This window comes from Pollicipes pollicipes, unplaced genomic scaffold, assembly GCF_011947565.3.
Source record: "Pollicipes pollicipes isolate AB1234 unplaced genomic scaffold, Ppol_2.1 Scaffold_6138;HRSCAF=7277_pilon_pilon_pilon, whole genome shotgun sequence".
Lineage (NCBI taxonomy): Eukaryota > Metazoa > Arthropoda > Thecostraca > Pollicipedomorpha > Pollicipedidae > Pollicipes > Pollicipes pollicipes.
Genome location: NW_023596818.1, coordinates 36,498,696 through 36,521,399, shown reverse-complemented (window position 1 = coordinate 36,521,399; position 22,704 = coordinate 36,498,696). Strand labels below are relative to the sequence as shown.

General features: G+C 52.6%; 1 protein-coding gene across 1 annotated transcript; it reads right to left on the bottom strand.

Annotated features, from left to right (window-relative positions):
• Positions 1 to 566: 566 nt before the first annotated feature.
• Culd (CUB and LDLa domain) lies at positions 567 to 20,865 on the bottom strand. The gene is made up of 12 exons (XM_037229089.1): positions 20,758 to 20,865; positions 19,785 to 19,948; positions 18,981 to 19,156; positions 18,251 to 18,401; positions 17,403 to 17,606; positions 16,402 to 16,602; positions 15,475 to 15,603; positions 11,150 to 11,278; positions 10,640 to 10,750; positions 2,346 to 2,496; positions 990 to 1,134; positions 567 to 575 (listed from the first exon to the last, which is right to left on the bottom strand). Exons 2-12 carry the CDS (start codon positions 19,849 to 19,851, stop codon positions 567 to 569), a joined length of 1,473 nt encoding a protein of 490 aa, XP_037084984.1. The 5' UTR covers positions 19,852 to 19,948; positions 20,758 to 20,865.
• Positions 20,866 to 22,704: the final 1,839 nt, after the last annotated feature.

The window sequence follows — 22,704 nt, the reverse complement described above, 5'->3', positions numbered from 1 at the left end:
CCGTAAAAGCGATGCTGCATGTGAGTGGTTGGTTGATACCACGGCTGCGAAAGACGCGTAGAGAAAATTTGTCTGCGCAGGGACATTGTGCAACATGCTATGAAATAGCAAAATTTTCCATAGCTGAATCCCATGAAAAACGACGCTGAAGAAATGATTGAGAGAATGAGCTGTAATGCGAACACCCAGTAGCCAAATACAACTACGCCGCATAACCACATCTATCGCTGCATCCGAAAAAGATAGAAGGACCAGACACTATCAACAACATATATCATTGACAACTCATTAGGTTCGCATGTTTGAATGAATATCAGCGATAGCTAATAAGCACACGTGCCATTCCCACAATCAGTGTATGAGAAGTCAACCAACCGCGTTACCCCACAGCATACGAATAGCGCGGAGCGCGATAACAACATTACGACCCACGTCTGGCCGACACCCGGTATGCTTTAGACGCATCTACTCCGCCATTCACTGAGAAAGTTCGACATTGACTGGAGTTGCATTCACGGCGTGACATGCTCCGAGCCGAATGAATGGCAGCCAGGCTGCTGACTGCCTTAAGCTAGCTGCGACGGAGGCCGAATATGCGCTACGTGAGAGCTCATCGATCTGGTGTTCTGGCCGCGTCCGGCGCGTCCACCAGCTCGTAAGGCGGCGGCGGCGAGCGTCCGCCGGCGCCGCCGCTCTGGAGAGAGACTGCCGCGCCGCCGCCGCCGCCGCCGTCGGGCGCCGCCGTCACCAGCCGGTCAGTCTCCCCCAGCGCCGTCCCAGGCCGGCTGGAGAGCACGTCCACGGACTTGGACCGGGGTATGGAGCGACGGCGGTCGGCCGGCGCGCAGCCGCACGCGCCTGCGCAGGCGCAGCGGCCTGCGCGCGCTGCCGCCACCTGCTCGGGCAGCAGTACCCGCGACGGCTGCAGCTCGACGCTGCGGTCCGGCGGCCCGGCGGCCGAGGGGCCGGCCTGCTCGGCGGCTCCGGGCGTCGTCGGCCGGGTCGGCGGCCTCAAGGTGGCCGCTAAAGTGGTGCAAGCTCGGCACGGTGTTGTGCCGCGGCAGCTGACGTCGCGGTCCCCGGAACAGCGCCGCGTTCAGCTCCGTTGACAGCTGGAGGCGCAGGTTTGGTAGCCTGCGGCAGCGGAAGGCATGGTGTCGGGGATTAACACACAGGTTTGGCAGCCTGCGGCAGCGGAGGGCGTAAAGTCAGGGATTGACGCGCAGGTTTGGCAGTCTGCGGCAGCGGAGGGCGCGAAGTCGGGGATTAACACACAGGTTTGGCAGCCTGCGGCAGCGGAGGGTGGAAAGTCAGGGATTAACACACAGGTTTGGCAGTCTACTACAGCGGAGGGCGTAAAGTCAAAGACTAACAGTGGACAGCGACGGAGGCTGGGTGGATCAAGGACAACGGAGAGGGGTACACACGATGATTGTATTTAACAGACAGCGCATTAGTCTCCATGAACGACATGTGTCATATTCAATTATTTCAAATGAGCATCTTATGTCCTCCAAAGGGCTGAGAACTGCGCCTTTTACATGATGTCCAAATCGTACTGTCAAGATATTTAACAATATAAATTACCTTGTTCTTATTTATGGATAGCTTTCAGCGCACACAAATGTTGGTTTCATGTGTATGTGGCACATCCATGGCCAGCCGAAGGATTTGACTCCGTATCGCATAAACTTTAAAATACAAGGAAACACACCCAACTACTCTGGCTGAACACAAATTAATATGAGGAAACGGGTCCGGTGAAGTTCTCCCTGACCACGGAGGTGCGAGAACGCAAGCTCCGCCGCCGCGAGTTACCGCATCGGCACCGCTGTTGGCTCCTGCGCTAATGCGGCAGCTCGGCACCGCTGCCTGCTCCTGCGCTGGTGTAGCAGCTCGGCACCGCTGTTGGCTCCTGCGCTAGTGTAGCAGCTCGGCACCACACCTGTTGGCTCCTGCGCTAGTGTGGCAGCTTGGCACAATACCTGTTGGCTCCTGCGCTAGTGTGGCAGCTTGGCACCATACCTGTTGGCTCCTGCGCTAGTGTAGCAGCTCGGCACCACACCTGTTGGCTCCTGCGCTAGTGTGGCAGCTTGGCACAATACCTGTTGGCTCCTGCGCTAGTGTGGCAGCTTGGCACCATACCTGTTGGCTCCTGCGCTAGTGTGGCAGCTTGGCACAATACCTGTTGGCTTCTGCGCTGGTGTGGCAGCTTGGCACCATACCTGTTGGCTCCTGTGCTACTGTGGCAGCTTGGCACCACACCTGTTGGCTCCTGCGCTAGTCTGGCAGCTCGGCACCATACCTATTGACTCCTGCGCTAGTGTGGCAGCTCGGCACTATACCTGGAGTGCGGCCGCTGCGCCGCCTTCTTCCCCCGCTTCTTCTTGGGTTTCCGATGGACGGCAAAACAGTGCACGATCTGTTCGTAGTCTGGCGGCGGTTCGTAGACGGGTGGCTCGTCCGGTGCAGCGCTCACCACCTCCACGCTGGACTCTGTAGGAGGGGACGTCACCGTCACCACCTCCACACTGGACTCTGTAGGAGAGGGTGTCACCGTCACCACCTCCACACTGGACTCTGTAGGAGAGGACGTCACCGTCACCACCTCCACACTGGAATCTGTAGGAGAGGGCGTCACCGTCACTACCTCCACACTGGACTCTGTAGGAGAGGACGTCACCGTCACTACCTCCACACTGGACTCTGTAGGAGAGGACGTCACCGTCACCACCTCCACACTGGACTCTGTAGGAGAGGACGTCACCGTCACCACCTCCACACTGGACTCTGTAGGAGAGGACGTCACCGTCACCACCTCCACACTGGACTCTGTAGGAGAGGACGTCACCGTCACCACCTCCACACTGGACTCTGTAGGAGAGGACGTCACTGTCACCACCTCCACACTGGACTCTGTAGGAGAGGACGTCACCGTCACCACCTCCACACTGGACTCTGTAGGAGAGGACATAACCGTCGCCACCTCCACACTAGACTCTGTAGGAGAGAACGTTACCACCACCACCTCCACACTGGACTCTGTAGGAGAGGACGTCACCATCACTACCTCCACACTGGACTCTGTAGGAGAGGACGTCACCATCACTACCCCCACACTGGGCTCTGTATGAGACGACGTCACCGTCCTCACCACCTTCAGAAAGCAGGGTCATAAACAGCTTCAAACTGGACTCTGTAGGTTATGAGAGGGTCATCACGCTCTTAAAACAAGTCAACTTTGTAGGCGAGGACGCTGCTATCACCACTCCCACACCGGACTCTATAGGAGAGAACAGGACCATCGCCAGGACCATCGCCAGCTCCACACTGCCTGTCGGAGATGCTCGGACATGACTTACAGGAGACTGCATTGCAGTGCGAACCATTTAATTGGCGAATTGGTAACATCCGACTGCCAACGTTTAGGACTTTCAGCAATGATGTTGAAACTCTGAAAGTGAGCATCATTTTGTGACGATTGCAAACAAAGATGAAGTTTGTAGGAATGTGTCCAAGCATGAAGCCAGAACGAAATCATGAATTCCCCGGCTCGTACTCCGGGACGAAATCATCGAAGAGATCTGAGAGCTGGCATGCATTAGAGCGTTGGCTTATTCGGCGGACCCATTTCTCCAGTTGCTTGATTATGAGATGACAATAGCCTGCTGAGATTAGCGAGACATCAGAGCGTGATACATATACTTCCGAGGACATTTGTAAGGCAGTGATGTGCTAGAAAATGTCGAAGATTTGAGGACCTTTGAGAAAGCACACAGAAAGGTTGCACTATATCACTCTATCGCGGAAACGACAATGGCACGCATGGATTTAAAAAATGGACTTCGTCCTGGTTCATTTCATTAGGCCACTCTGCTAAAAACGTTGTTCGAGTCGTGCTGACCATGAGGGCGTGTGAACTTCAAACAGTGAAATTATTTGAATAATTCAGCAAGAATAACTGAATGACGTCTTTGAAGTTGATTAGGCAACTAAGTTCATTTTACGTAAGTTGTGAAGTGCATTTGTGGGGAACATTATGCACGTAGCATAGCCTTCTTCCTCGGAGGAAAATCTGGAGAATGGAAATATAAATGTGTTGATATTCCGTCAACATGCCTTTGTCGAAACGAATAGCAGAAGCAATTTTCCTGCTATTCGTTTTTATAAATGCATGTTACCAGCATATCAACGTCCCTATATTTCCATTATCCCGGCTTTTCTCCGAGGAATAAGACTATTACCGCTGTCTTATCTAAGCTCATTTTAAGCTTTTTTTTGTTTTCTGGGAATAACATGCTCCTGTTCAACTTTTCCTTGCCCAGCTACACCAGCTCCGGATTAGTGACTGTTCGAAATTGTAAGATTGAATGGAGGTCGCAATAGCTTGCAGCTTGCATTGGCATAAGTGCATAAATAGACTGGCTGCAAATATCACGGAACCTTGTAGACGTTTGATCTCTGTAAAGTGGTCTTACATTTATATATATATATATATATATATATATATATATATATATATATATATATATATATAAATGTAAGACCAATGTAATGTAATGTAAGACAAAATGTAAGACAAATGTAATATATATATATATATATATATATATATATATATATATTTCTCTCTCTCTCTCTCTCTCTCTCTATATATATATATATATATATATATACATATATATAAATCACCGAAGAGATCTAAGAGTTAACATGCATTAGAGCGTCGACAAGTTCGGCTGTTGCGTGATCTCATGATGTGTATATATATATATATATATATATATATATATATATATATATATATGTTGTTTTAAAAGACTTCATGGCGGCTTCCGATGACAGCGGGGCCAGCCGCTGCGCTGCCGCGGCGGACGGCCCGGACGTGACGCGCTGCGGGCCAGTCTACCTCCCGGGGACCCCGGTCCCGCGCTGCAGGCGCGGAGCGGAGAGGCAGGGGAAGGGGAGGGGATCAGCCGGCAGGCCAGGACGTGGGCGCTTGTCAAGTCTCCATTGCGTGCGTGGCGCGCGACACTCTGTGAACTGATGCTTCGTGGTTTGTTTTCAACCGCGCTGATGTTTGTGATGGTTGCCTCCTCCGTAACCCGGAAAGAGGCAGTCCTGACCGAAGATGTACCAATGCCCAACAAACATCCAAACAAGTGGAGACCTCGTCATGTCGTCAGTTTTCGCCATTACAGACGCGCTTCCTCTTAAAGCTTGATCAGGTAAGTGCTTGGTTATTCGTTGGTTCTTTCGCTACTGCCCATCGTATTTTAATGTATACCGACTACGAGAGCAATTTTGCCTGCCAACAAATGGACCCAAAATTACCTTGATTAGATGCTCCCTGACATTAGGTACCAGCAGAGGGCCTGGCGTCAGGACCACTAAGCGGCACTCTGGGGAAAGCCAGCCTGTCTGCAATCACACGACCAAATCAATATAATCTCGTTCACCTGCCTGCAATATGCTGTCCATCGCTTCCTGTGGGGACATGTGTTCCTTGTTAGCCATATTGGCAAGTTTCGATACAGACCGCATTGGATATTTATGGTCTTGAGTGCAGTTTACTTCGGAAACATTATAGCGTATCCAGAATTAATATCCATCCCAGAACGAGTCGTCTCCTGTGATACCCGCCCACCGTTGGGTTAATCAAAACAAACACTTTGGAACAAAAAACTGCTTACAATTGTTATCAATCTCAGGCAGGGCAATGCGCTCACCATTTTACCTCATTGCTTTGAAATCACATATTTCATCCCAACGTTCACATTTCTTAGGGCATCCACATTTTCTTCGGTCATGCGGCTCTTAAACATGCCCACAACGTCGTGATACCATCCTACCAATCCTTGTGCTCAGTGTTTCGGGCACAGCATTCTATTAACCTGTTACAAATTAACTGATTCTACGGTGTTTTAATGCGCTGAAAAACTATTAAAAGCTGATATGGTGATTTTAGGAAGTCTAGATGTATACTAAAAAATTACAAGAAAACTATTGTGTTGATGCGATGTCACTGGCATTCAATAGCTAAACCGCCTTGATCCAAACTCAGTATAAGTTTATTATACGAAACAAGACTCTTGATAGACTATTGTTTCTTCAGCCTATGCCTTTGGTTCATCCGACATCTAGTATAATACCGGGCCAAGCACCGATGTGGATAGGTCCAGGGCTTTTGATGCTGACCGCACCACTTCTGTTTACATCGGCGCCGGCTCTGGCTGGGGCAGGGCGGGCTTTGAAAACCATCTGATTGAAGGATCACTCGTCGTAGACCATGTTTAAGTATGCGAACAATGTAAGTTCTGCGCGCCTATAATAGGGACAGGATAAGATAGCCTGCAGCGTGTTTTGTCGCGTCTGCGTCAGAGGCGCCACCAAATCGTTTTCACAGGTTGAAATATTTTCGGAAAAAGCTTGTCACAGCTACTCGTACAAGTATGATCTTGCTTATAACCAGCAGACCGCAATTATACTGACATAAACGTCCTTAAAGCATGTTTTTAAATCTCTGCAAAACAAGCCTGGTCACAAATCGTTTATAACAGTTGTGTAGCTAAAAAACAAACGCTGAAGACTTTCGCGTTGTAGTCTCTCGTGGAAACGGCTGTTGTGGCAGGCATGACCCCAACAACGTGGCAACCAAAAACACTAAACTAACAAGAGAGCTTAAGAGCATTAAATATGAATTCATGCGACATCTCACCGCCTGGCTGGTGCCGGCACGCGCGCCATCTTGTCGTTTTACGAGACTTTCAGTTTTAAGGAAATGTTCCACATTTGAGGATACTGAGGCAAGCATGACACATCGTGAAATAAGCTCACTTATGACTTTTGGTATGCCTTTAAGTGGAAAAGGCTGCTCTAGACGACACGATGTCTCTGCTTAGTAAATAAACCCCTCAATAAGTCACTGTTTGACTACGTCCATCATACCTTGTGCAACATCGATTGAGCGCCAACTGACGGCCGTTTTATCAGGAAATCGTGCTCCCGAACGCCAGATATTAACGACTCGACAATTATAATTTTATTGGCCTTGATCGCCGCATGGCCAATAGAATGACAGGGTTTAGGTGACGTTATTATGGTGTCATACATGCACGGATTACCTTGAAAAAGTCTCCCCAAAATAGTCTGCACATTTTCGCGGGCGTACAGCTGAGAAGCTAGAAGTGTTTAGGTCTAAGAAGGACAGGGTTGTGAACTGCACCAAATAGTCTTCTAGATGAATGTTCCGATTCAAGACAACCTCATACAAACGTGGAACGCTCTCCTCAAGGTCTACGGGCTTTCTCTCCCACCTAGTGGCAACACTAATATATTTTCAGGAGATATTCCACCGGAAGCTGGGCCAACTGATGCAGGCGCACGCTCCTTCGTAATTCACTGCGCTCTAAGCACCGGACATCCATCAGGAACAGCGCGATCCTCGTCGAAGCACGGTGACCTACATCAGCTATCTACATAAATCTGCCGTAAATTTTGCACAGCAACTAGCATCTGAATCTCTCATATACAGCCATTCGGCTTGACAAGCTCTGCGGAATGATTAATTTCCTGTGGGAGCTCAGCTCAAATTTATTGAAGATCCGCCGGGATTTTAGATCAGCCCAATAAATGCGCGGGGCTCGGAAGCAATAGCATGAAATGACATTGAGGCTGACGAAGATTCAACTCTTTTCAATGCAGTTCCACACCGTCAACGTCACCATTCGCCACAGCTAACACGTCAGCTTTTTCCTATCCGAGCGGAATCAGATATCCAACTTATTAAATGCTTCTGCTACGGCCTTTGACCGAGCCAATAAACGGCCCTCTTGTTGAGCATGCGCTCAACTAGAACACCACAGTACTCACCAACGTTCACGTTTTTGATTGGTTGCCTGGAAAGACGTCGTTGGGGCTTGGAAGGAAGCCACTCTTCCTGCCGTTACGGTTCATAGCAATGATTGTAACACGTTTCATTTCATCCGCTCGCCCCCGCTCGTTTCTTCCCGGGCTTGATTCGGGCGTGTTAAAGCTGCCGAGCCGCGCCATTATTGCCGCTCAGACGCCCTGAGCATCGTCATGTGCAGCTGCGGTGGTGGCTCGCGACGGCAGTGGCCGTGTTTCACATACGACGTCCATCTATCCAGCAGCCGGGCTTTATTCAGAATGCTCTCGCAGTTGCGACCTCTCAGACCGATAACATCCAAAGTCATGTCAAGGTCATGTCAGGGCTCGGTGAACAGGGTCTGCAAACACCTGGCACGGACGTGGACTTAGGTCAGCGTAAGCCGCGGTGGTGGTGGGTGGCCCTTCTACCTGTAGGAACGGGCACGCTCTGAACCTACGCTGGATTTCCACCTCTGGTTTCGCCAGTCATTAAAAATGCCCCTGCGATTAACATGCAGCTTGTTTCGATCCCTTTCCATTCGCATGAACCTAGCTGAGTACATTTTGAAGGCAGTCCACTGTCATTTCATTTGCCCGAGGCGTGTGTTACGCGGATTGATTCAACACCCTACGCTCTCGCTGAGCTTCGCTGACTGCTTGATCTGTGTTTCTGACATGAGTCTTTCTTTGCTCGTGAACTGGTCGCGTCATTGACTGCATTTGCGAAGTTTGGTGAGAGGAGTCGCAGGCGGCATACGGATACAGTAACGTCTTCTTTGCCGGTGTAGGGTAACGCGGCGTCTTTTGCCCGACTGACCTAACAATAACTTCTTCACTCACCTAGTTTCACTCATTACCTGATTTATTATAATATTGCATATAATATCATACGTATAATATCATATTAACATTATATATATATATATATATATATATATATATTACTTACGCATATAAATTATAATGACATGTAAAATTATATATAATATGATAATATAGTATAAATTTAGTATATAAATATATAATATTCAAAAATACATCATAATATCATTACTTGAACGTGTGCGTGCGTGCGCGCGCGCGTGTGTGCATGCGTTTGAGTGTGCATGTGCGTCCGATCTTAAATATATATATATATATATATATATATATATATATATATATATATATACGATCTATTCCACTTTCAGCACACCGTTGGCCAGACAATTTGTCGCGCGCCTGACATGTCTCATCAGTGGTGTCCTCCCGCAAGAACTATAGTACAGGGGTATCGAGGCACTTATCGCTTGGGGGCATTTAGGGGGACACTAACCGCTTTTGCGACAGTCTATCATAAAAATATATAGAATGCCTGGTGATGATGTGTACGTACATGCCTTCGTCTGCTAAATTCCTCCGACATTTTTAAAAAAACGGCAGTTATAGAAGTTTATGCGTGCCGCTCGACGAGTCTTACCCTATTGTGGAGAGCGATTAAGTAATACTGGAATGTTCAATGCAAAAATGAAATTATTCACCTCACAGGAAAACAAATGAAAGGCATTGCCACAGACAAACTCTTCCCTACCGTATGGGCTTCCGCACATTTACGAGAGGGCGAAATTGGACTGCTGTCCTGCGCTCACTTCGTGCCAAGTCACACGGGAGGCGTTTATCTTGTGCTGTGACGCAGCCAGCAATTGTTTACAGCCGGGATGTCCTGGCTGATTGGGGAAAGCTGGATCGACTGACCCACTTTTGTCCACACGCTGCTCCGCCAAGTTGGTGACACCTGTTGATGTTTAAGGGATCTTCAGGAAATAGTTTACCGAACAGTAAGGCGTCCTGACCCTGCGTCCCACACAACCAGCCGTTACTTGACAAATCATGAGCAGCCTCTGGCCGGCTCTCATAACGGAATGTGTTTTACTTTGAAATAAGCTTTTTGGGGACGTCTTCAAGTTGGGAGGCGGATCCAGTCTCACACAAAGGAGCTACAAACCAAAACACCTCTAAATCTCGCCGCATCAGTGCACGCCCCACAGCTGATGTGGCCTCGCTAACACGCCTTATTCATCATCAACAAGACCGAAAGCCGAAACAAAATCGACGAACTGCCTACCTGTAAGCTCACTCGGCACGATTCAGAATTGCGAAGTTGGTATCCTTTATTTTATGAAACTCAGCTCTGCATTGATGGAGGTGTCATGATTCCTCACTAGCGTCGTCAGCCACATGTTGAAGATCTCCGCGTAAAGCTACCGCTCCAGACGCCATTACGCGATAACTTGCTTTCCATACCGCCATAATTGTATCGACGTGGAAGAAACGATATTGTCATGACAATATCGATGTGTAGTAACAATAACGAAGTTGGCAATATCGATGTGCAGCAACAGTACTGTCATGACAATATCGATAACGACAATACCGATGTGGATTGTACTTCGGCTTTCTTCGTGTACAGCACTGTATCAAGTCACCCAATTTTGGACGCTATTTTGTTTATAATTTTGTGCTATTTCTGAAGAAACTCTTAACACAATTCTGTAGACCGTGTAACATCAAATCATGGTGTGTGTGAAACCCTCAAGCTGTCTTTGTCGGAGAAGACTTTCCCGGATTCGCGACAAGCCATGGGGCCTGCTATATTTCACGGGACAGCGGACAGCCACAGCTCATGATACTGGAGATTTGGGTTCACCACAGCGCTTGGCAGCAGACACCCGTCTCGCGGCAGATCGGAGATGATAGAGAGGATACCCACCTCGCATGAGATCGGAGATGCTCCGCAGGAGGCGGTTTCGGGCGCGTCGCTCTGCCACCCGGCCGTTAGAGTAGATGAAGATGACCGCAGATGTCATGGTGAGCACGATGACTGCCAACGAGAGGCGCGGACGTCAGTGCGAGGAGGCCAGCGGATGGACGGCGGAATGGAATGGGGTGGGGCGAGCTAGCGGTAGGTGCAGTTGACCATGGGACCTAACGTAAGCTGCTAACTCAGGGGACGCAACGGAGAGAAATGCGGCTGGAAGATGAGGAATGATAAAAGGCGATGGCTGTCAACATTGCTCGCCGACACGCGAGGCGCCCTGCGGGGGTGTCGGAGAGGTACGTAAGGGGAGGGCAGGACAGGACGGGGCAGGGAGACTCCGTCTCCGCTGCACACGATGGGCCTCAGGTGGGCAGCGCGGCGAGCGGAGACCGACGGCGGCTGTCACGAGCTAGGGTGATCCGCTGCGACGCGCCGCGCGCCGCGGCGGCCGGCGTGACTTACTGAGGCACATGGCCAGCAGCGAGAGCGTGGCCGACTCTATCGACGCCATCGAGTGGCTCGGGCCGGGGAAGTAGAAGTTGGGCGGATTCAGCGTCCACGTGTCCTCGTTCTGCACCCCCAGGCTGGTCGCTGAGGGAGGGACACGCGCTCAGCCTGGCTGCACTCAAACGGAGATCAATCAGTGGGGTACCGGACGATCAGTCAGAGATGACCCAAGCGAACACTTTGTCCCGACGCAGCATTCTCGCAGCGGCCGAAAGGTCAACCCCGGTTGATATTGTTTAGGCGCCTCTTGGTACGCAAACCCCGCAGGCATGAATGCCAGGAAGGCCATATGCCAAGCAGACCTTACTCATTGAAATAATAAGTGTCACAGCATGAATAGCCGAAAAGCTAATTATTAATGATTGACAACAGCTGTAATGTGTTCAGGGGGATTTGCGCGCAATGTATGTGATGAGACGTAGACTTCTCGCATCATCGCGATATGACCAATTTTGTCGTCCCCATTTTAATCGCTGCATGCCATAATAAGATACAAAACACTTCAATGCGCAGCATATTTCAAACGTACGCCGGTTTTACCAACATACAAGACATTTCGCACGAGGAAGGCAAAATTCATTGGCCATATCTGGACACGCTGGAGGAGCAGCGACACGAGCTCAGCACAACTAAATTGGGGAAAACAAATGGCCGATAGCGTCAGCACCAATGCGCCACAATGCTCCACAATGCGTGCGCCAGTTGAACCATGCGACGATCCTCCGCGGCAACGTGAGCGCCAACGACGACCGGACCGTTTAGCACGCTAACGTTCAATGCAAGCAACCAGACCGAATCTGGACTTGAAACCAGCTGCAGGGTGTTGGCAAATGCGGTGTGCCCGCATCGCAGGCTCAGCGCGGCGCAGGGTAAAATCAGGGGGGAGCCGGCAACCGACCTGACAGGGGAACAGCCTAGACCTCCACTACATCGGTCTCGAAAGCAAATCACACACGAGTCACCTACCAGCCGAGTGTATTCGCGAGAGAGCCACGGAAAACGTGGCCGGATGTGAAACCCAATCAGCCGGGACCAATGTGTACCCAAACATGCTTACGTTTGTGTCAACGTTTCGTGGCAATCGATGCAAAACTAACTTGGTGCAAACTCGTCGATGCCGTTGTTTGAAACAACCGTGACAGTTGCTGGACTGGAACAAATCAAAGAGAGTTCAGTAATCTCTCGGGCAATATTGCTTGCTAGTTGGTGGATTGTTCGTTAGTTGGGTTATTTGGGCCTAGTTGATGGATAAAGACCACATCAGTGAACACCTCAGAAAAGAGTTTCACCGATAAATTACCAGCTAAACCCTCGTGAAAAACGGACATGTCCAATGTTCATCGTTTCAAGTTAGGCTCATTGAAATGCCTTCCACGCACGGCTGTTATACAAGCTTGCATTTTGGTATCGTTCTGCCTATGCCCATTATTCGTCCCATGCCAAGTAACGCGTCCCACTGGCAGTGGTGGAGGATCCTCAGAAACACTGGTGTGACAAAGCTTCCGGAACGGGCATTCCTCGAGGAAAATGTTTAAATCATGGCCGTTTGAAGCTGTTACGTCTCCCATACCCTTCACTCAAGTTTTCCATCCACGTTTGTTGGGTTACGCCTGGCCGAGGGCCAGCAACTTACATTTCCCCAAGGTTGGAAAGTTTGTGCTCGGACCCTGAAAGCCGGGCCCATTTTCTACCGGTGCCGAGAGATCACGCGGAAAGGTCGGTGGGATACGCGGCACGGCTTCACCTTCCGGTTCTGGGAGAGCTGGGGGACAGTATGAGACCATGACGAACAATGCTCCATGGGATTGGGCTTCTATTTCCTCGCAACATTAGCGTTATGGATGGTCATGCTTTAGGATAATGGGCCATATGAGACCTATTTAACGCTGTCGCGGTGGGCGGAGACAAATGTAACCGTGTAGATTGTCCCAGAGCCTCAGCCTAATAACACCCACAATTCTAAGAGATGTGACAATCCACGTCATACACGCCGATATCTGTATACGTAAGGCATGCGGCGCGGTTCAACCTGAAAAGTTATCCACTCTTTCATTCTCTGCACGTTTCGCTAATCCGGACGACTAACGTGACGGTTTAGGCTCCTGGGATCGGTCTGAAGGCCTCGGCTCTCCGGCGCTCTGTTGGCAACGGAGTTCCCGCGTCTGCTCGATTCTGGGAGAAAGGTCAACGTCGCCCACCGGGGTCATGGGGACTGCTGGGGACGACCAGGCTTTCAGTCACCAGCCTCTGGAGGATTTGGCTTCCCTAATGTTTCAGCTTAAATATAAGCACCGCTCAGCGTTGGGCGCATCATTAGGCCGGAGGCCACGCCAGCAGGTGTATGTACGCCGTTTGAACGCACTACCGTTACCGTTATCGTTGCCGAGCAAATGTTACACACATTTTTAGCAGCATGAATTCATACCTGACTGAAAAAGGATGCTGGAAAACATGCTGTGGGTTGTACTGGCGAGACTGGCTGTAGCGCTGGGACGACACACCGAAGATAATCCTCGAGTTTAGTGGCAGTTAGCTCGCTCCCGACGCTTTCTCAGCGGAGTCCGTGCTTTTGTGACGTCAGCACCGGGACGACACACCGAAGATAATCCTCGAGTTTAGTGGCAGTTAGCTCGCTCCCGACGCTTTCTCAGCGGAGTCCGTGCTTTTGTGACGTCAGTTCTGCGCTTGTTCCATTGACCTTGCTAAGTTAACACGATGTGAGAACGCATTCCATGAATTTCAGGTGGCATGCCCTTCAAGTCAGAAGCGGTACAACGGGAGTGTTCCATTCTTAGAAACACGGCCGGGAGCTGATGAGCAGGGTCCTAGTGCAGCTTCTATTTGAGCTTGTCTACGGCCAGGTTTTTCCGTAGAACTATGGGTGCTGTCGCGGACTCACTCCAGGAGCGAATTCCAGTGATTCCTCCAACAGTCCTGTTTGGCTTCACCGAGAAAACCTGCGCAGCACATTGCGGGAATAAGACGCAGTGTGCGAGTGTGAATCGAGCGAAGCGATGACAGCCCTGAGATTATCATCATGCAGATGATACTGAACCCAAGTAAATGGACCCACGCAAAACCTGAGCCAGTTGAGCCAGACGAGTCATGTTGACAGGCACTGCAACGCGCTGAGGAACTCGTCTTTTAAGACGGTCTTGAGCATGCAGGTGAACAACTGATGTAGCTATCATACGCTAATATTCAACTCACAAGCTTGAGGTCTTCTTGCTCGCTATAAGCCGGACCAGACCTAGCGTTTGAGTCGGGAAGTCGATCGACTGAGAATGCGGTGCCTGAGACCAAGTAGTGAGAACATGTTAAAACGTGCCATGCTCAATGCCGGTTTCAGGAACGTGCTACGAGTCTCTTTCTGCTCCCATGGGCTTCCCTCCTGGCGTCCGTTTCATTACTGGTGCGCCCGTGAGTCTACCAGTTTTACGCTCATTCTCATGGGTCGGCCAGTTATAAGATGCCAGTGAGCTACGGACAGTGTGATCGCCAGCACTATGCAGCTGGTTTCGCCTGTTTGTCTGAACTGGTTGCTGACAACGTACATCAGTCCCTAAACACACTCTAAACCAGCGGAACTAAGCTTTGTGCTGGGTCGCGTGGGTACGTCTGAACTCGCAAGCTGTCCGACTCCCCCCCCCCCCCTCCCCCCTCCTCCTCCGTTAGTCGGAGCTGTGACGCTGCGCTGTCGAGCCGTGGGTGCAGTTTTAACCCTTGGCGTGCTGGAATTCAAGTCTGCTCAGTTATGGATTTATCATTTCCATGCTTGCCTTGTTAATCGAATGGGAGATGTCACATTCGGTTTGCAATATGATGCACGAAAATATTGCCGGGTAAAAGCATCTGCATACAAATTTCTTAAGATTCAACTAGCAGAATCTGCAATGAGTTCCACCCATCGCTGCACTTTGCAACACCATACGGAACGTGAGACATTGGTCTTTATGATGCTGACGGTAACGCAACAATGCTGGCGCGTTGTCACCGAAGGACAGAGCTTCGGGAAGCAGACCTTCGCGCACGGGCGGAGGCAATCTTGGGTCGGCCGAGTAGAACCAAGTCGCCATTGCAACAGGTCCTGGCATGCGAGTCTGTGCACCCGTAAGTGATCGTTTACGATATGCGACGAGCAGATGCCGGATGCTGGAGTCTCACTCCTCGGCAGGCACTTGAGCCGAGTGGTCGCTGGGCCTGTACGAGGACCCCATAATCTCCGAGCTCTCTGGTGTCGACCACCGCGGATCCTGCGCTCCGGTGACATGCCTACTTACACAGTGAGTAGGTGTAACAGGAGTCGGCCTCGTCCGACTTGTCCGGGCAGTGGGCGAAGCCGTCGCACTTGAGAAATTGGGCGATGCAGCGGCCGTCGCCGCACGCCATCTCACGATGAGCTCCGCAATCTTAAGTGAAGGTACAGTACGTGAAAATCGCCGAAGCGCGGACACCCGAACAACAACCACGGACAGCAGGGGCAGAGTCAGAATTTGCAGCGGGAGTGGCTACCATTTAAAGCGATGGGAGGGTGAATTTCTAACCAGCAAGTCCAAGCTTCATTGGCGTACCTACGCACTGCTAACTGATTAACGGACACCACAAACGCTAACACGTACGGTGCCTGGCGTATCAACGAGCTATCGATGTTGGTTTGCCCTTGTGCCTTAGCCAGCTGTTTCAGCTGTTACTGTCAACATTCACTCGGCTAGACGCAGATCTCGCTGTGATATCGCACCTGTTGGCCTCTACATGTCGCTGCTCATGTTGGTGATCGTGAGATATAAAGCCAAAATAGCTTTCCGGATCACCAGATTTCGGAAGTTTATCTAGTAGTACCGTGGTGAAAAACTACGCTCGAAGCTGACAGAAGGAAGCTAAGGCTCCCCTTTGTCTGAGACTGAGCCACCTCCTCCATCTTGGATGCGCCAATGATGACATTATTACTTAAGTCGACTCAACATTAGCGACTCATTACTTAAGCATGGCAGGAACTTCTTGAAAACCAGCGCAGGCAAATGAAGTACAGCGTTAACCGCTGGCTGTTGGTCGGCGTCGGCGCAGGATCAGAATCAGCCGGGCCGGGCCTTTGGTGCACCAATGCATGGACGTTTGCGAAAGAGCTTGTTCTCATGGGTCTTGCACCTATGGCATGATGATGATGGTGTGATGGCATACTTGCAGCGCAGTTCCCTCAGAACCCTTACCTCCAAGTCGGAAGGATGAGTAAATAAGAGCCAGCTGGGAGGAGGGCCTGAATCCAGCCTGCAGATGCACGTAGAAGCTGCCGTCTGCGTCTACCACGTGCTCGGCGCTCGCCTCCGCCCCGCTCAGGTCAGATGTGACCAGGGTGACGGTAGCGCCTCTGGTGGTCGGTCCGTCAACTATTTTCAGGCGGCTTCCGGGAGCTGCGAAGACCGGGTGCGTGGCGGGGCTCAGTCCCAGCACGAGAGACGGACCACGAGCGCGGAGGAAGGCCGCTGCCGCGGTGGAGGAGGGGGGGGGGGGGGGGGGGCGGGCGTGGTAAACATGACCCGTGAGGTATGCGATACGATAATAAAGCTGTACAGTGGCGGTACTCTCGTACGTGGTGTTGCCGTTAGACGAGCCTGAGACGTGAATAGACACGACGGACCTCGCAGGAACAAACCGTGCGGCGGAAGCTCTGACATGACATGGCATGACATGACGAAGCTCTTGCGGACATCTACCCTTGTACAGTTCGTCTCGCTTTATCCTGCATCCATGCGACGCCCCAGTTCTCTGGGGCAGGCTGCACGCGTCAGCCAGATGTGGGCCGAAATGCTCCCTGGTGAGGTCCTCCGTCCGAGCGCCCAGCACACATCCCGCAGAAGGGTCCCTGTGCTGGCATAGCCTCCGCGGAAAGGTTTCAAGATGCAAGTAGTCTTGCCCACAATAATCCATTCGCCCCCCCCCCCCCCTCCTTAACCTGAAAAGGTCATGGATGGCCGAAAGGGCTCTAATCAAAACAACGTTGGCAACACACCCTATCAAAGACGGCAGCTACAGTGCAACGCCTTCATCTTCGAGAATGACGGCATCGCATTACAAGAGCGCATTTCTATGAGAGACAGCATTGCCTTTGCGCACGCATTGTCCACCACTCCGAGTGACAGACACCGGCGTTGCAAGCATAGAACTACAAGACAAGTCGCTGGCCTTGCAAAGAAACACCTGACCAACTCACCGAAGCCTCTGAAGACGCTGAGCCGGAGGGCTAGCCGGCCGGCGTGGCCGCCAGGCAGGCGCGCGCGCAGCAGCCATACACAGTCGTACCAGACGGTGCCGGCGTGCGTCATGTTCAGCATGGTGATGGCGCCGCCAGCGCTGAGCACCACACCGCCGCAGTCGGTGCGCGGCGGCAAGAGCGGCGCCCCGTCCAGCGGTGGCGCTGGAGACGTCAGGGGCGTCAGCAACGTTAAGAGTGTTGAGGGTTCAGGGACTGCAGGAACGCCAGGGGCGTCAGGAGCGTCAGGGGTATCGGAGGTCTCAGGGTAGTAGGGGCTTCAGGGGTGCCACGGTCGTTGGGGGAGTCACTGATGCCAGGGACATCAAAGACGAGGGATGCCGAGGGCGTGGACGGCTGTTGTTGCTGGTCGCGGTCGCGCAGATGGCAGACTAGGCGTAGTGCAGCCAAGCCAGCAATGTGTTTATAACTGAGGCGCTCACGCGTGTAAATGGACATTAGCGCCCCGTCGTGACGGGCAGAGCATAGCAGGTGAGCTGGTCCATCACAATGCTGTTCATGAATGGATCTTAAATGCCAGGGAATGGTTTCCTCGACTGTTTTTCCTCCAAAAATTCGCGTCACCTTATCCACGTTTCAATGGTGCGAGTCCCAGTGAAAGAACTACAGCAAGCCAATCTGATTCACATAAGGCGCATACATTGTTAGCATGCATCGCGTTAATGGAGCTCACGCACCACATCAGAAGCGCGGCGTTGCTCCTTACACCTGAGCGACAAGAGTGGTGCAGCCAAGTCCAATGGCACCAGCTGGCACGGCGGCGCAGTTCCCCGGAGCGGTGCGCTTACGGACGAAGTCGAACTTGGCGCGGAAGCCGATGCCCGGCCGACCGTTGGCGTGGAAGTGCAGGTGCAGCGCCGAGGTGTTGGTCACGGTGACCGGCGGCCGGAAGACGTCTCCGGTGTAGCTGGCCACGCGGCTGCCATCGGCGTCCGTCACCTGGCGGTCAGAGGTCAGGGCAGAGTGTGACCCCGGAACGCCTCTCTGTCCTGTCTGGAACGCGGCCGCATGCCCCTGGCCATGCAGCCGAGTTTTCCATCAGTTTGCCTATGGTAAGGGAGAGGGATCAGCCACATCAGTGCCAGGGTCAGTCAGTGGTTCCTGTCTGACAATGACCTTCTCATAACCGCTGATCCGGGGCATCCGCTCGGACAGGGTTTAACCGAGATGACACTGGGTGTTACGTCAAGATTCGTCTCGGTGGGGGAACGGACGGGGGTCAACGAAGCCGTCGCTTCACGTGCGCCCACGCGCGTCATCTTCGCTAGCTATGGCGGCAGAGGGACAAGATAAGTAGGGCCAGCCACCCTACCTGCGTAATGATTGAGTCAAACAGGCTACAGCCCCTTGTTCAGGAGAGCGCTCTCATTCAAGCGTCTAAAACCTACTGCTCGCACTTTTCCCCGACAGTTCTTGCAGTGCGGTGGGATAGCAGTGACCGTGCTGAGACACAGAGGCTAATGACTCAGTCCAGTGCTTGCACACCTACCTTGGCATCAGCCCAGTGCCTACGCTCACCTCGAGTAGCGCCCAGGGTGCGAGGAGGTAGTCGGTGAAGGAGAGCAGGATGGCAGAGCGGTGGTCGTCGGCCGGTCGCCGGATGACGTACTCGGCCGCGTAGTGGGCCGGGTAGCCGGCCGGAAACCGGGCCGACTCCGCCACCTCGGACGGGTCACCGTAGCTGAACACGTTCTCTGCGGCACAGCAGGGTGACGTCAGAGTGACGTCACGGCCCCGGTGCGGTGACGACTTGGAGGTGCGGGCGGTCTGCTTAGTAGGAGAGCGCCATCTAGGGGGGTTGTGCAATAGCACAGTGAGAATGTGAATGGGGTACTTCAGCCGAGCGTGCTGTCTGTCGAACAGTGTCACTTTGTCCCGACGAGTGGCGAGTGGGTAACATGTGGAAGTCGCAGTTGTAGTAAAACCTCACTTTAAGGCTAAACTGACAAGGAGAAATCGCCATGCGTGCTGCACTGCGAGGTATAGATGACGAAAGGCTTACCGCTTAGCCACAGTTAGGGAACGGTAATCATTTTCATGCATGTTGGATGGGACTGACTTAAATCAGATCCAAGTAAGGATCTAAGTGCGGAAAGAATCTGGCAGGCAGGGAAGCTGGGTGGTGATCAGACTGGCACCTTACGGCCTCAGCAACTGAGTACGTCATAAAGCCCGAGGGCGACGACGGAAAACAAACTGGATGGAGATTGTCGTAGTAATGCAGAGGAGATCGTCAACGCACGCACACAAACGTTTCCAGAACATTGCCTTTAAATTTAACGCCACGAAACACGTTCAGACGCATCGCTGAAACCTTTTCACCTTTGGAGACGACCCTGAAGTGAACTTCTCCTGTTAGCGCCTCAGAATACGAGAAGCGCACGTCCATCGTCCGCCCCACGGAGGTCACGGACAGGTCACGGTCAATGTCGCACCCGGACGAGCCGACATCTCGACCATGCTCCGTCAGGCGCAGGTGGTGACAGCTGCGCACCGGAGACGCGAGGGGTCATTTGGGGTCATGTCCTATGACTCGAATTCCAAGACCACTCACCCACCGACTTGTCTAATCGCTGCAAAAGTTACTTTCTCTTCGTCCCCAGCATTTAAGAAAAGTCATCAATCCGCGAAATAGCTCTCCCTTCTCTTGCCGTTCTCCTTGATCTCTCTCTCTCTCTCTCTCTCTCTCTCTCTTCTCTCTCTCTCTCTCTCTCTCTCTCTCTCTCTCATCTCTCTCTCTCTCTCTCTCTCTCTCTCTCTCTCTCCTCTTCTCTCTCTTCTCTCCTCTCTTTCTCTCTCTCTCTCTCTCTCTCTCTCTCCTCTCTCTCTCTCTCTCTCTCTCTCTCTCTCCCTCTCTCTTCTCTTCTCTCTCTCTCTCTTTCTCTCCTCTCTCTCTCTCTCTCTCTCTCTCTCTCTCTCTCTCTCTCTCTCTCTCTCTCTCTCTCTCTCTCTCTCTCTCTCTCTCTCTCTCTCTCTCTCTCTCTCTCTCTCTCTCTCTCTCTCTCTCTCCTCTCTCTCTCTCTCTCTCTCTCTCTCTCTCTCTCTCTTCTCTCTCTCTCTCTCTCTCTCTCTCTCTCCTCTCTCTCTCTCTCTCTCTCTCTCTCTCTCTCTCTCTCTCTCTCTCTCTCTCTCTCTCTCTCTCTCTCTCTCTCTCTCTCTCTCTCTCTCTCTCTCTCGCTCTATGTCCCACAATCTCTCCCACCGTGCCACTGTGTAACTGTTAAGCTCTCTTGTTTTGCTTTACCCTTTCCCTCTTCCCTCCCCTCATTTCATCCTGTCTCCGACGGCTTCTCACCTGCAAGCGTCCCCTCCGCCGCAGTCCCCAAGCCTGATGGAGACCACCGCCAGCTGCAGGTGGCAGTTCAGGCAGCTCACCAGATCCGCCGCGCACACGCGCCTCCTCGCCGCCGTCCCGTTGGTGCCGGCCGCCGCGCCGGAGAACCGCGTCACCAGCACCACCTCGCTGGTGACGTACACCAGCCGCGGCCCGACGCCCGCGCACAGGTCGTCGAGCGGGTGCGGCTGCAGCGGCGCCGCTAGCGCGCGGCCGGCCGGCGGGCCCGGGCCTGCGCACGCAGGGCACCGTACAAAGCCGGGGCAGGCGAGGGCGGCTCATGAGGACGAGCGGGCAAGAGCTGGATGCAACCGAAGCCATGTTGGGTGAATTTAACGTGTCGATAGATCGGTGATTTGGTATGCGTTGTTAAATTCAGGCTGAGAGCCCATTGATGACTCAAAAGACTACATGCGTTTGCACCGCGTGACGTAGCTAGCGTAGGGACCAGGCCTCCTACAAGCTTAACCGTGAACTTCACTAGCAGCGCCAAAAACAATACAGATCAATTGTAAAAAAGCGACGCGACGTGCGCGTGCTGTCGTACAGGGCGCAGCGCAGTCCGGCCTCAGCTCCACCTCAGCGGCGCGAGAGCCGGCTGACGCCAGCACGCCCCGCCGCACGGACACCGTGCCGCCGAGGCCCCTCACCGAGCGTCAGCGGCAGAAGCAGGAGCAGCCGCGGCACCGCCATGTCTCCGTCTGCGGGCCGTCCGCCGCCGCCGGCTCCGGGACGACCCTGAAGCCCCGCCGGACGACAGCTGGCGCCCCGCCGCTGATGAGATCACATCCCATTGTATGGCTGCCCCGTGTGTGGCCTCGTGTGGCAGAGTCAGCTCCAAGGCCACGGCGGTCGCGGCCAGCGGCGCTGGACGCGACCCTTTGCAAGGTCGCGGCGCTGTCCCGCACTCGGTTTGGAGCGCAAGTCTTTGTATTGTTTTCTGCATGATTGAAGTGCCACGATGTTTTGCAGCAGCTTGAGGTCAAACTCATCTTCCCAGGAACGAGTCGTTTAAACAGACCAGCCAACCGTAACTGGGACGTGGGAACGTATCAGTCATGAAGCGGACAGGGTCTTTCGCTTAGATCGGCTCTAGTTATCCCACTAGGATTTTGTTTTCAATTTTACGAGAGACGGTTGGCCCATGGTCTTATTCTGTCGCCTGTGATTCGCATTGAGGCCAGCTCGGGCGATCCAAAGTAGATAAGTTCAGGCCCGATCCTGGCTGTGGAAGAACCGCACCCACATGACTGTCCGCTTGGACGCGGACATTCTAACGATCTCCCGCAGGTAACACTTCCGCGTCGCCCGTCCTAGCCGAACCAAGCTCCAGGCAGCTGTTCCTTAGCGAGCTGAGGCTCGTAGATAACGCGCTGATCGCGTCATCTGCCGGGAAGCGGCGGTCTGACGCTGCGACCCTCTGAGGTCTGACGCTATGAACCTCTGAGGTCTGACGCTGTGACCCTCTGAGGCCTGACGCTGTGTCCCTCTGAGGTCTGACGCTGTGTCCCTCTGAGGTCTGACGCTGTGATCCTCGATCCTCTGAGGTCTGACGCTGTGTTCCTCTGAGGTCTAACGCTGTGACCCTCTGAGGTCTGACGCTGTGATTCTCTGAGGTCTGACGTTGTGTCCTTTTGAGGTCAGACGCTGTGACCCTCTGAGGTCTGACGCTGTGAACCTCTGGGTTCTGATGCTGTGACCCTCTGAGATCAGACATTGTGACCCTCTGAGTTCAGATATTGTGACCCTCTGAGATCAGACACTATGATTCTCTGAGATCTGACGCTGTGACCCTCTGAGGTCTGACGCTGGTCTGACGCTGTGACCCTCTGGGATTTGACGCTGTGTCCCTCTGAGGTATGACGTTGTGTCCCTCTGAGGTCTGACGCTGTGACCCTCTGAGGTCGG

What these genes read in the sequence shown, in the direction of transcription:
- Culd (XM_037229089.1), bottom strand. Translation starts at nt 19,851, where the DNA reads ATGGACGTGCGCTTCTCGTATTCTGAGGCGCTAACAGGAGAAGTTCAC. An exon ending in CTTCAGGGTCGTCTCCAAAG is followed by an intron (nt 19,157 to 19,784) that starts GTGAAAAGGTTT and finishes GCTGTGCCGCAG; the next exon opens with AGAACGTGTTCAGCTACGGT. An exon ending in CTGTTACACCTACTCACTGT is followed by an intron (nt 11,279 to 15,474) that starts GTAAGTAGGCAT and finishes TCCCTCCCTCAG; the next exon opens with CGACCAGCCTGGGGGTGCAG.